Here is a 12,873-nt window from a genome sequence, read left to right on the forward strand (position 1 = left end):
TGGTTGACACGCGCACCTAGATGATGCCATTTTGACTTGATTGCTGCAACCGCCGATGGTGACAAAAGGACGGTACCAAAAAAGAAAAAGTCGGTTTTTCGATACCCTATATAAAGCGGAAGGCTATACACAAAACCAAACATGAGACACCAGAACAAAACGGGGAGATCCGTCTCAGCACCTGTAAGCAGTATAACTCACGACCTAACGAATGATTTTTCACGACCAGTTATGATACACAGAAAATGAGAGGGCGTGTCATGGGATGGACAACGGGAAGGGGTGGGAAACCGGCAGGTGTTTTCGAACTGAAATTTTATACATGGCGTTCAATTCTTGTGCAATTCCTCATGTCGTTGTCGGTGTTTGTTTATGCATGCTTGCCACGCTTGAGATGAAGCTTGATCCCGCAGCCACTTCTCCTCGATTCCACTCCTCTTCACGGCTGTGAACCTGAAGGGGATAGAACGCATCAGCACGAGTGGAACCCCTCCCACTGGCCTGCCAAGCCTTACCTCTACGCCTGAAAGGACGCTCCCTGGGAACCCCGGCCCTAACGACGCCCAAGGCGTAGCGTTATGGACCAGCGATCTGAGGCAGTCTGGCGAGCTTCGGCAATGGGAGACGCTGCCGGTCGTAGTGCCTCGTGAGGTTGCCAACTTCTGAGCCCCCCATGGGCACCGAGCGCCGCGAGGCCGTCCCCTGTCCTCAATCCTATACAAACGGTTGGAAGCGACTCCCGGCATCGAATCGGCCAACGGTGGCGGCCGACGGATGGATCGCCTGCAGCAAAACATCACGATAACATAGCGGAGAGGCACCGAAAACTCAACAGACCAAATCGTGTCTTTGTCAACTTGTGGTATATTCCTCACATCCCCCCCGCCCCATTCAACGTCTATACCGCACCATCATGACATCAACACCAGGCGCAATGGTGGCCCAGCTAATACGGCAACCCTCCCCACGACGGATGATTGAAGGCGACCTACATACTCATTGCCACCGGTACCTCTTTTTACTTCAATCCCCTCTCTCCGTCGTTCTTTCTTCCTTTCACACTCTCTCTCTCGTTTGGTTGCGAAAATTCAAATGTCTCCCAAAGATGCCAAGCTCGCAGTTCCTGAGCTTGGCCAGTAAAAAGATGCCCCGGTTCTCGTCCAGCCCGTTACCCCCCTTTGATAAGTTCCCCAACGCCATGCCAACGCAAACAATGCAAGTGTATGTCTGAAAAAAGAAGGGTCGATGCTTGTTCCGGTCCGCCCACAACAGCAAACCTGACGCAGAACCACGTCAAATGCGATGTCCTCGGGACCAGTCAGCGTCGGCGGGTCCTCTAGGCCCTCGAACGCTCTGCGGGAGCTGCCGGCTTCCCCTCGACGTGAACTCTCTTAGCGTCACCCCGGTCGTCGTGGGCTTCGGGTTCCCTCTTGCGGTCTCTGGGTCTGCTGTCCTTGGCCGACGCGGCTGCGCGCCGTGCTTCTTTCTCCTTGCGCTCGTTCTCGCGTCGTAGCGCCTTAGACTCGAATTCGTGCCAGTCGCCATCTAAATCGGCAAGCCTGTGCAATCAGTTAGTTAACGCTTCCATGAAGGGCTGCGGGGAGGGAGAGACTCACTCTACAGCCTGTCGTGGAGGAGGGTCCTCGGTGGTGAAGTATTCGTCTGCGAGGACCTCTGCAGCCGATGGCCGTTTGGCAGGGTCGTAGCGGAACATGGCGGCCAAGAGTCGGAAAGCGGCGGCTGGAATCTTGTCCTGGTATTTGGAGGGGAAGGTGTTCGCCCGTCGGTACCCAGGTCGCAAAAGCTCGAACCACGGCATGTCGACCAGCCCCGGCCATTCCGCCTTGTTCGGGGTGCCCATCACAGCATAGATCTTGTCCAGTTGGTTGATCTCGCTACCATCGCCTGGAAAGATGGCATGGCGGGTAAAGATCTCCACCATGACGCAGGCGGCACTCCAGACATCGCAAGCTGGTCCGTATTGGGTCTCTCCAAGTAGCAGCTCCGGCGACCGATACCAAATCGTGATGACTCGGTTGGTGTAGTCCAGCTGATGCCTCTTTGCATAGAAGCGTGCCAGGCCGAAGTCCGCCAGTTTGAGAATACCGTCGCTGCTGACCAGGATGTTGGCGGCCTTGATGTCTCGGTGGAGGACACCCCTCTTGTGCAGGTAGTCGAGGCCGTCGAAGAGCTGCATTGCCATGTGTTTCCTTTGGGCCGCGTCCAGAGTGAAAGAGGGATGGTTCAGAATACCCGTCAGATCGTGAGACAAGTATTCGAAAACCATGAAGCAGTCGTTCCTCTCGACCATGACCTCTTGAAGCTGGACGATATTGGTGTGTCGAAGCGACTGAAGCAGCTTGATCTCTCGAACCGCCGTAACGGGAAATCCGTCCCTTTCACCTTCCATGCGAATGCGCTTGAGGGCCACTAGTCCCTTCGTGTAGACGTGTAAGGCTTTGAAGACCTTGCCGTAGGTGCCGGATCCAACCACAGATTCATTGCCAGGCTTGCGGAAATAAACCGACTCTGACTTGATCAGGTCGTCGGGCAGCTTTGGTCCTGGCTTTAGGCGCTTCATGGTCTTCTTGATCTTTCGCATCCTGGGAGCAGACGGCTGTCGCGGTCCTGGAGGAGGATGCCGGGGTTCCTGGCGAGCTCTGGCGGAAGCAGGCTCGGTAGGAGCACTCCGAAGAATATCTCTGTCAATTTCCTTCTCCCTCTCCCGAGCCTTGTCTCTCGCCCTATCCCGGTCGCGGTCGCGGTCACGATCACGTTCCCGGTCTCTGTCTCGATCCCGCTCTCGTTCCCGTTCCCGTTCCCGATCGCGGTCACGATCCCCATCCTTGGTGTCACGTTGTTGCGAAGCATCTCGCTTTGCAGGAGCGGCGTTGAACTTCTGAGAGATCTCAGGCTTAGGTGCCGTCGGAGTGGGCTTTGCAGATGCCTTAAACGCAAAGCTGAACTTCGACGACGACGACGAAGCCGACTGAGCGGCCGGACCGGCCGGAGGCACCCTGTTTGAACGCGAGGCATTGCTCTCACTGGCCTTGTCGGACGTCGTTGTGTCCTCGACCTGTAAATCCTTGGACGGGCGGAACGGATTGGCGCCCTCGTCGACGTTATCGCCAACGTCGGATTTGTTGCTCTGAGCGGGAGTGGACGATTGCTGAGACTTCACATCCTCCTGCTGTCGCGAACCGGCATTGGAACTGTTGGAGGTCCACTGGGCAGCGCTCTTGAAGCTGTTGCCTCTATAGGCGCCTCGGCCCTGGCCGAACTGGTTTCCTCGAAACGCACCGCCACCACGGTAGTGGCCGCGGAAGTTTCCTTGAGGATATTGTTGCATTGGTCCGGTGGGGGCGGACGGCGGTGGTGAGTATGAGGGGTTTGGTGTGTAGGCGCCTGACGGGCCTGTTGGAGGGCCGTAGTTGGATTGTGGATACTGAGGGGGGTATTGGCTAGATAATGGTAAGCAAGAGTGCGATGATAGATTGATGGGGTGGCGGGCGACGAACTGTGTTGGAGAGAATTGCTGAGAGCCCCAATTTCCCCTACTGGCGGCGTACGGCGACTGGTTCGGGGATGCGTCGTATGAATTTGGAGTCGGTTGCGGGGATTGGGAAAATTGACGGGGGTCGCTGTACTGCTGGCTATGAGAAAACGGAGGTGGTATCTGAGAGGCGAAGCTCCCTCGATGATTTCCTCTGCCGCTCATGCTGACCTCTACACTGTTGGCGCCGGACGAAGGCTGAGACTTGGAAGGGACTCGGGAGTCGTCGCCCTGTGGAACCCGTCTGCCTGATCCCCTGCTGAGGGATCGGGAAGAGGCACGGGACCGAGGCGGCTGTTGACGCAACCGGTCTCTTGAGCTGCGACGCGGTGATGCCAGATGACGATCACCTCTCACAGATGCTGAAGACTGTCTGATGGGTGACCTTTGTCGATGGGGAAGAGGAGATCGTCCTCGTCTTCTGCCAGGCGACGGCTCGCGGCGGTGAGTGGGGGAATAATCACGACGGTCTCGCCTCCTGTCTCTGTCAGGTGAGCGAGATCTGCTTCGATGACTTCGACGAGTCCTTTCCTTGGGTTTCGACCGGTATTCGCGGCGATCGGGAGTGTGTGATCTCCGGGACGGGTGAGGAGAACCTCGTGAACTTCGGCCAACGTCTCCAGGAGGTGCTGGCTCCTTGTGATCACGACGCGTGCTGATATCCCGTCTGACCTTCTTTCCGTCTGCGCCAACCCTATCGAGACTTCGGCTTCTCGCTCGCTTCGAGGATGGTGATGTAGGGCCGTCGCCTCGAGTCGGTCCTCGACTGCGGTCTCGCTGGTGCTTGGCTCGAGCGTCGCGCCGCAAGTCGCCAACGCCTCTGCCGCGGGATCGATCACGAGAGTCCTCTCTGTACTTGTCGCGACGGGCAGGCGACGGTGATGGTCGACGGAGGCGGTCTCTGCTCCGGTCGCGTGGTCTGTGGTGGTTTCGGCCAGAAGGCTGTAACTTATCGGGGGGAGGGTCGCGCGGTTTGCTATCCAGCAATCTGTCGGCTTCCCGAGGTCGACGGGTGGGAGGCGACGGAGATCTGCGGGAGAGTGTCACTTCTCGACCAGCTCTACCTCGGTCTCTGCGCTCATCGCCTGGTCTGCGGTCGTCTCTCATGGCGACATGTCGAGGGCGGTTGTGGTGGTAGGACTCCATCGCTACAGCCGATTCGATTTGAGTTTTTAGGTGCAAGCACGTTGCCAGCCGAGGTTTTGCCGATAACGCGACGATTCAGCCTGGTAAGCGCGATATGCAGTTGTCGAGGCGTCGAATCTGGGTGCAAGGCGACCCACGCAAAACAATCGACGGGTAAGAAAAAAGAAACCGGAAGAGTTTGCGGGTGCAAAGCATCGCTCTTGAGGGTAGAACAACCCAAAGAATGGACAATTCCGTTGGGTCGTCGTGAGTTTCCGAGGAATCAGTGGTAGGCGTGTTGCACATAGAGGCTGATGCGGCACGCCAAACCACCAAGACCACCGAATCAGCTGGGCCGATGGATCAGGTCGAGGCCCCCCGCCGAAGTGGTGCACTTGCAGAACCACACCAAAATGTCCTCCTCTGTCTCTTTCCCGCAGCAGTCGGCTCGTCTGCTGCAGCCGAACCCCAACCAACCTAAAGTCAGATCCTTTCCAAGCTAGGAGTCGCAGCATTAGGCCGCGACAACCTGGCAAACTATCTGTCCTCCTCTCTGCGCCATTGCTCATGCATGAGGGCACAAGACCAGGGCAACAAGGTCACTATGTACGATTTACGTGCCGGCAACCGCCAGTTCCATATCGGTGCCTGCCAAACCCACGCTTGACGCGTGACTTTCAGAGAGCCTGCGTCTTGGGTACCTGGGCTCAGGCTGTAGAGTCATATGCCCAGAAATACAGGCCGACCGGAATGGTCATCAACGGCAGTACGCCAAAGTCTTAATGGCGGTACCGAGCGAAGCGTTGAAGCCTCGGTGACAACCAACGACCTACTCCCAGTACTGCAGATGCCGCATGTAATGACCGTGTTGACAGTTTTGGCGATGGGTCTCGAGTCGCTTCCTCATCATACAGAGCGCGCCTGCTCACCAAGAAGCCCTGTGGCCGGCCAAAATTCCGGCATAAATACCACATGAAAGCCTTCCTTCAGCAACATCTCTCTGAGCAGGCAAAAAACCAGCACCATACGTATCGGTAAGGCTCGATTCAACGACATATTCCGCCGGTATGGTGTGTCCAGTCATTCCTTGGCTTGCTTGTGCAGTCGAAGAGCATCCGAAATGGCTACGATGTAGCATGTCGTCGACGACTGAACATCGGTATCGTTTCGGGCAGGTCTTTGCTTAGGGCGGCAGTGGACCACCATCATCGTTGGCAACGTGGCTTCGCGAAAGTAGCAGGAATGCAGCAGCGATACAGTAGCAACTGCCTCCGTAGATGGCTGGAAGCCGCCTCATCCATCCCGATCATGTGCTGCGACAAGGAATCGCTTTTTGCGAGCGCCAGACACCGCCAATTCCGCCAGTGAAATCCCCCAGCAACCCGGTGGTGCATAACCTTTCCTTTGCCAGAATGGCCGCCGAGAATAAATTCAAGTCATGGTTCGCATGTTCCTGTAGTCTGACTTACACGGCCGCGCGCCGTTGCAAGGTCGTTGAGGTTGGTTAGTTGTTGGTGATTCAGGTTGCATGTGGTTGATAAACCGTCGTGGGTCGAAAGGGAAAACCTTGACCGAAAAGAGCGCGCATGAATCACGTGACGGCTGTTCTTCGGCATCAACTGGATCCGTGTTGACACTGTCCTCAACACGGTGCATGGAAGCTGTGGTATTGCGCTGCGAATCTGGCAGGGAACGGTTTGGGCAATGTCACGAGACTCAGCTCGGCTTGTAGGATATGCCAGTTTGCGGTGTTGATACGAATGCATTGTAACGTTCTCCTCGTTTTTTCCATCGAATCTTCGCTTACATTGCTTTACCTGCCGCAGGCCCAATAACTCCGAGTGAAGGTTGTCGTGAGTTCGTTTACCTAGCCACCCAACTAGCCGCGGCGCATCGTGCAGGCATAGCTTGAATAGTAGCCTAGGAAACACACACATGCAATGGTTGACACTGGAAAAGGCATGGCCAAAAGTTTCCAAAGGCGAGATCTCACCTCGCCATAGCCAACCCTTTCCTTGCGCGAACTTCTAGAACTTACGAAGGTGGTTGACTATGGGATAGCCTAGACCAACTAGTAAGGGCCTTAAGTCCCAGATTGGGCTGCAAGGTTTGGCTTCAAATTCCAGTCTTCTGCTCATTTCCTACCTGCGGCTCAATGGGGTCACGGAATGTGGCCCCGGGTAAGTTCCCCGGAAGCCGGGGCCATCGGAGGATCATTGTGTCTATGGCAGTTGAAGCCTTGGAGCGTTGCCAATGACAACCAGGAATGCTGAAATAGTCACATTATACATTCGGGAATCACTGTCTCCAACCTGTCGCGGTCTCAAACAGCTCTCCCACTCCAAAGGTAGAACAAGTCAAGATTTCGGTCCGAGTTCTCCCGGTGTAAAGGTGGCTGAAGCTGAGTTCTGAACATTTGTTGTCCCACCAACGCTCGTCGACTTCCCTCCCTTGACATAGAAAGGACTTTGAATCCTTGAACAGCGTGTGTCCGGTAAGACAACAGAAATCGCAAGAGACGGGGGTCAGCGAAAAGTTGCTACGATAAAGACAAGTCAAATGGCATGACTATAAGCATTGCGTTTGGGTTTCCCGGGTTGCGTTCTGGGAGTTACTATGGCGTGGCATGGGATGCGAGAATGGAGAAGCCCAAGGCTTCACAATCTCAACCCTTCAACTGACACCAGTGTGACACTTTGCCACACTTGATGGAGACCTGATAGGTGGATAGGTCTCCGGAACACCATTGGAAGATGGTTATCCAGACTCTACATAGATCTAGATCTGGGTGCAATGTCTGGCTGGTTCAGCGGGCAGAAAATACCATGTGAGAAATCGGACCGACAGGCTGACCCCAGAGACTGGGTCTGGAGAAGTTAGGCAGCGCCTCCAGCGCAGCGCGTCAATAGAGTCCAGTGACCAATGATTCCAACGACAAGAGGTGGGGAAGCATGTGGAGGTTATCCGTCGGGGCTGGGGTCGGTCTTTTTTCTTCTTCTTCTTTCATTTGCGCACAAACACTCTAAATGAGGCCAGGGAGGTTTCTGCTGACATCGTCTGATGCTGCCAAACCTTCTTCGACATGTCAAACTCGGTCGGCCGGTGCCTACGGTGATGGCTAGATCCCGTGGAAAGACTGGAATGCCACTACCCTGCGTCCAGACAACAAGTGGCTGGGAAGATCAACATGTTCAGTGATGTAACGGATCGTCGGCTGACGGGTGCACCCGGACGCATTCGTAGACACTTACATGACTTTGTCCTTGGAAAACGAGGCTCAGAGGCAAGTTTGCGAAAGCCTTGCTGTGGCGGCTGCGGTCGTTGAATGCGTCTGTCTCAGATGGGCAATGCCTGTATGACACTTGAAATTCTGATCGAGAGTGTGGCATATCTCAAGAGAGAGATTCTCCCTATAACTGAGACGAGTCAAATCGAGACGCTGCAAATTTTCAAGTATGCGAGCATTAGGAAAATGAAGACAAAAAACAAAAGAAAAAAGCCCGAGAGAGCGCTCGCTGTCGAAGATGGTTGAACCGAGGCAGGAGAAGGACATCTGCAGCTAATGCGAATTGTGTGCACTGATTGGGTGCTCCAGGGACTCGCGCTCCTTTTTTCCGCCTTCTCTTTCGTCACTGCGAAGAGAGGCGTTGGAAAGTGGCAGATTGGCAGAGTCCGGGGAGTGTCAACCCCGCAAAGATTGTCGTCATTCTGACTAAGCCCCGTCGGAGAAAGCTCTCAATGGGTCTCCACTTCTATCAAAATTGCACGAGGCCTGGCGCTGCCAGGCCACCATTCCAGAGGTAGCCACCCCCCATGCATGTACGGCAAAGGTACTTCTGCTGGCCTTTGCTGCTCTCCATTCTCGATCCAAGTCGCGAATCCGATACAGGAGGCGGGCACTGATACTCGCCCCTCAGGGTTCTGCGCAATGCTGCTTCTGGGCGCTCGAGGGATCGAACAAGACCGGGATGAAAATGTCTTCACTTCCTATAATAGCAACGGGATAATGCGCGTTCAAACTCGGGTTTCTTAGGATGCAGGAAGCGTAGCATTCGGGAGGGAAGCGGCGAGTCCGTACGAGAGGACAGAGTGTGGGTGAGAGAATAACAGCACCAAAACCACGAATACTTGGAGGATGCAATATGGGAAAAGAATTTGTTGAGAGAGTTCGCGGTCTGGACTTGTACCCCCCCTGGTATTGCACGACCAAAAGCGCCCCAAACTGCAGAGTGGATTCCCACTAGCCGTAGCTTCGGACAGGTTCATGGGGCCCTGCAATATCCGCTGTTGTTGTCCCACAATGTCAGTGCTTCCTCCATCCTCCTCCAGGCTGAGGGGGAGTGGGAGCCCATCCTCACCCGCACTCTCCAGGTGTCTCCAGGACTCTGTCTGGGATTGAGGAGGGAGGTACCTTGCCCGACCACCCACATCTCTCCCTCTCTCTTGGGCGTACCCTGTCGCCTCTGTTTTTTACTCTTGGGCGCGCAAGAGACAAAAAAGTATCCCTCCCGTCGACGCCAGTGCATACGCAGTAGACGTTGGGCACAGCCAAAGTCAGGCAGACAGGCAGGTAGCTCTCAAAGGAGAGACACGAACACCTGAGGATGGGGTGGTCGAGTGTGGCAACGCTAAAGTACCGGAGCTCTAGTAAGGTAATGTAGGTAGAGTAGGTCAGTAGCTTTCCTGCTAGCGCGAACAGGAATTCTGGGCGGGACGGGAAGACACTGGATTGTCCAACCACGCAACCACACCACCACACATCAGGCCAGGCCTTTTGCCCGCGCGCGCGCTCTCTCTCGCTTCCCAGACACCAGACCTTCGTAACTAAAACCTTTCTTCCCCGCAAACAACTTCTCTTCGGTTGAGAGCTCTTGTCTTCCATTTTTGTTGTCGTCGTTCCCGTCTGTCTTGCCCAAGACCTCCCACACTTCTATTGTTTTAAATCAAAGCCTTGTCCATCCACAAGCCATCTCGAGAGCTTCTCCAAGCTGCGACGTCCCTCACATTTCCAACCGCGTCACCTTGGTTACCGGTGAGTGCCTACCTGACCTGTTGCATCCTTGCGTCATCCCAGCTTCGATTGAGTCTCAACTTCCCCGGCGCAAGCTTTCTGCCTTCCTTTTCTACCATCAATCCGCATTTCCGACTGCAGCATTTGAGCTGTCCGTCTTCCTCAGCAGCTGACATCTCGGCCCAGCATCTCTAGAGTCCCATCCTCCATCATGTCCGACTTCCCACAAGGTCAGCGGGACAATAACGACCGTCCCGCCCGCGACGTGAAGAATCACTTGCTGTTTGAGATCGCGACAGAAGTTGCCCATCGAGGTAATATCCCCAGGCCCTCCCCCCGGATTGCCGTCTCCGCAGCGGGCTGACCCATTCTGTGCAGTTGGCGGTATTTACTCAGTTCTCAAGTCCAAGGCGCCTGTGACGACGGCCGAATATGGCGACCGCTACACGCTCATCGGTCCCTTGAACCACAACTCGGTAAGATTGGGATTACTTGGTGTGGGTTTGTCATTTTGCTGACCAGACACAGGCCGCAGTCGAGGTTGAGGAGCTGGAGCCCACGAATCCCGAGCTTGCTGCTACGATTCAGTCCATGAGAGACCGTGGCATCGGCATCCTCTACGGCCGATGGCTCATCGACGGTGCTCCGCGAGTCCTGCTCTTCGACACCAAGACAGCCTACCACTTCATGGATGAGTGGAAGGCGGATCTGTGGAACGTTGCCAGCATTCCCTCGCCGCCTAATGACGATGAGACGAACGAGGCCGTCATTTTTGGATACGTCGTCGCGTGGTTCTTGGGAGAGGTAAGAAAGGCGAGACTTGCCGGGGAAACATAGCTGACTGTCTGCAGTTTGTTTGCCATGAGAAGAAGAAGGCTGTCATTGCGCATTTCCACGAGTGGCTTGCCGGTGTCGCCCTTCCCCTCACTAAGAAGCGTCGCATCGATGTGACGACCATCTTCACCACCCACGCAACCCTTTTGGGAAGGTACCTCTGCGCCGGCTCTGTCGACTTCTACAACAACCTGCAATGGTTTGATGTTGATGCAGAGGCCGGAAAGCGTGGCATCTACCACCGCTATTGTATCGAGCGTGCTGCCGCCCACTCTTGCGACGTTTTCACGACGGTATCGCACATTACTGCCTACGAGAGCGAGCATCTACTCAAGCGCAAGCCGGACGGTGTGCTCCCCAACGGCTTGAACGTCACCAAGTTTTCTGCCATGCACGAGTTTCAGAACTTGCATCAGCAGGCCAAGGAAAAGATCCACGACTTTGTCCGTGGACACTTCTACGGCCACTACGACTTTGACCCCGAGAACACGCTTTACTTCTTCACCGCCGGCCGCTACGAGTTCAGGAATAAGGGTGTCGACATGTTCATCGAGTCTCTGGCCCGGTTGAACCATCGCCTCAAGACCGCCGGCAGCAAGATCACCGTCGTTGCCTTCGTCATCATGCCGGCCCAGACCACGTCGCTGACAGTCGAGGCTCTCAAGGGCCAGGCCGTCATCAAGTCGCTGCGTGACACTGTAGACGTCATCGAGAAGGGCATCGGACGTCGCATCTTCGAGCGCTCGCTCAAGTGGCACGACGGTGACCCGATGCCCGATGACAAGGAGCTCATCAGCGCCCAGGACCGCGTCCTCATCCGCAGGCGGCTGTTCGCGATGAAGCGCCACGGTCTTCCCCCCATTGTTACTCATAACATGCTCAACGACAGCGAAGACCCCGTCCTCAACCAGATTAGGCGCGTCCAGCTCTTTAACCACCCTACAGACCGCGTCAAGATCGTCTTCCACCCAGAGTTCCTGAACTCGGCCAACCCAGTCCTGCCTCTGGACTATGACGAGTTCGTGCGCGGCACGCACATGGGTATCTTCGCGTCGTACTACGAGCCATGGGGCTATACCCCTGCCGAGTGCACCGTCATGGGTGTGCCCAGCATCACAACCAACCTGTCCGGCTTCGGATGTTACATGGAGGAACTGATTGAGAATTCGAGCGACTACGGTATCTACATTGTCGACCGCAGGACCAAGGGAGTTGACGACTCTGTCAACCAGCTTACGACGCACATGTTCGACTTTTGCCAAAAGAGCCGTCGTCAACGCATCAACCAGCGTAACCGTACGGAGCGCCTCAGCGACCTATTGGACTGGAAGAGGATGGGCATGGAGTACGTCAAGGCTCGCCAGCTGGCACTAAGGCGGGCCTACCCAGGCTCCTTCAGCGGCGATGAGGAGGAGGACTTCATCCCTGGCGTGGAGCAGAAGATCTCGCGGCCCTTCTCGGTGCCCGGTTCTCCTCGCGACCGCACTGGCATGATGACGCCCGGCGACTTTGCCAGCTTGCAAGAAGGTAGAGAGGGACTGAACACCGAGGACTACGTCGCGTGGAAGTTGCCGTAAGTTGAAGAAGTTGGTCTGCTGATGTTACGAAGCTAATGCGCGTTTCCAGTGAGGAGGAAGACCCCGATGAATACCCCTTCCCTCTTACCCTCCGCGCCAAGCGCCCCTCCGGCCCGGCGAGCCCTCTCGACGGAGTGCAGCTGAATGGCAACTAAGGGCGGTGACCTTTCGCCGAGGGTACACGAGGCACAAACCGTTGCCGGGCACGCCTCCAAAAACAACGGACAGCAGACGGTGGAACATGTACAAAACGCTATCGAATATTCGCTGGTTATCCGTCCCGGTCCAACCAGACTGTCTTCGGTCGTCGACCAGTCGCGATTCACGATTTTATATAGGATATGGACGGATGTAATGGGCTATGGGGAGAATGCGTGAGCAATGCAACAAAAACAGCTGCGACGATGGGACTGCATGGGTGAATATGGATATGTACGAGCAGAGTAGCATATTTGAGCATTAGATTGGTTTTCGGACATTTCCTCGCCAAAGGTAGTGGTGCATCATCCGTTGGACATGAAGACATCATGCTTGGGTGTCACGGGCGGTAGGGGGAAGGCGGGAGTCCGTAGGTGCGAAAGCCCAGGATTGAGGTGTTTCGTTTCAAAATAGCAGAGGATCGGCTTGGCCACCCAGGGTGAAGATGATGATCCGTGAATCGATGCGTGCTCGTTGCTCCTTGGGAGGTCAGGGGTAATGCAGACCCCTGAGATGACCGTAGCGAGGGCGAATCAGGACCGGCGTTGACTGCTTCCCCCACAATGACGGTCGGC

At 55.6% G+C, this 12,873-nt stretch overlaps 3 protein-coding genes across 3 annotated transcripts; 1 reads left to right on the plus strand and 2 right to left on the minus strand.

Annotated features, from left to right (window-relative positions):
- Window positions 1-1,336: 1,336 nt before the first annotated feature.
- Window positions 1,337-3,349, minus strand: ColSpa_01038 (CTD kinase subunit alpha; the record flags this gene model as incomplete). The annotated part of the gene is made up of 2 exons (XM_049267250.1): window positions 1,337-1,559; window positions 1,617-3,349. The coding sequence occupies 2 exons, from the start codon at window positions 3,347-3,349 to the stop codon at window positions 1,337-1,339; spliced, it is 1,956 nt and encodes a 651-aa protein (XP_049123207.1).
- A 557-nt stretch (window positions 3,350-3,906) lies between these two features.
- On the minus strand, window positions 3,907-4,699 carry ColSpa_01039 (uncharacterized protein; the record flags this gene model as incomplete). Its single annotated transcript, XM_049267251.1, has 2 exons — window positions 3,907-4,472; window positions 4,618-4,699. The coding sequence occupies 2 exons, from the start codon at window positions 4,697-4,699 to the stop codon at window positions 3,907-3,909; spliced, it is 648 nt and encodes a 215-aa protein (XP_049123208.1).
- A 5,201-nt stretch (window positions 4,700-9,900) lies between these two features.
- On the plus strand, window positions 9,901-12,255 carry ColSpa_01040 (glycogen [starch] synthase; the record flags this gene model as incomplete). Its single annotated transcript, XM_049267252.1, has 5 exons — window positions 9,901-10,003; window positions 10,068-10,165; window positions 10,218-10,493; window positions 10,541-12,096; window positions 12,150-12,255. The coding sequence occupies 5 exons, from the start codon at window positions 9,901-9,903 to the stop codon at window positions 12,253-12,255; spliced, it is 2,139 nt and encodes a 712-aa protein (XP_049123209.1).
- Window positions 12,256-12,873: the final 618 nt, after the last annotated feature.

This window comes from Colletotrichum spaethianum, assembly GCF_022836535.1.
Source record: "Colletotrichum spaethianum MAFF 239500 DNA, contig02, whole genome shotgun sequence".
Taxonomy (NCBI): Eukaryota; Fungi; Ascomycota; class Sordariomycetes; order Glomerellales; family Glomerellaceae; genus Colletotrichum; species Colletotrichum spaethianum.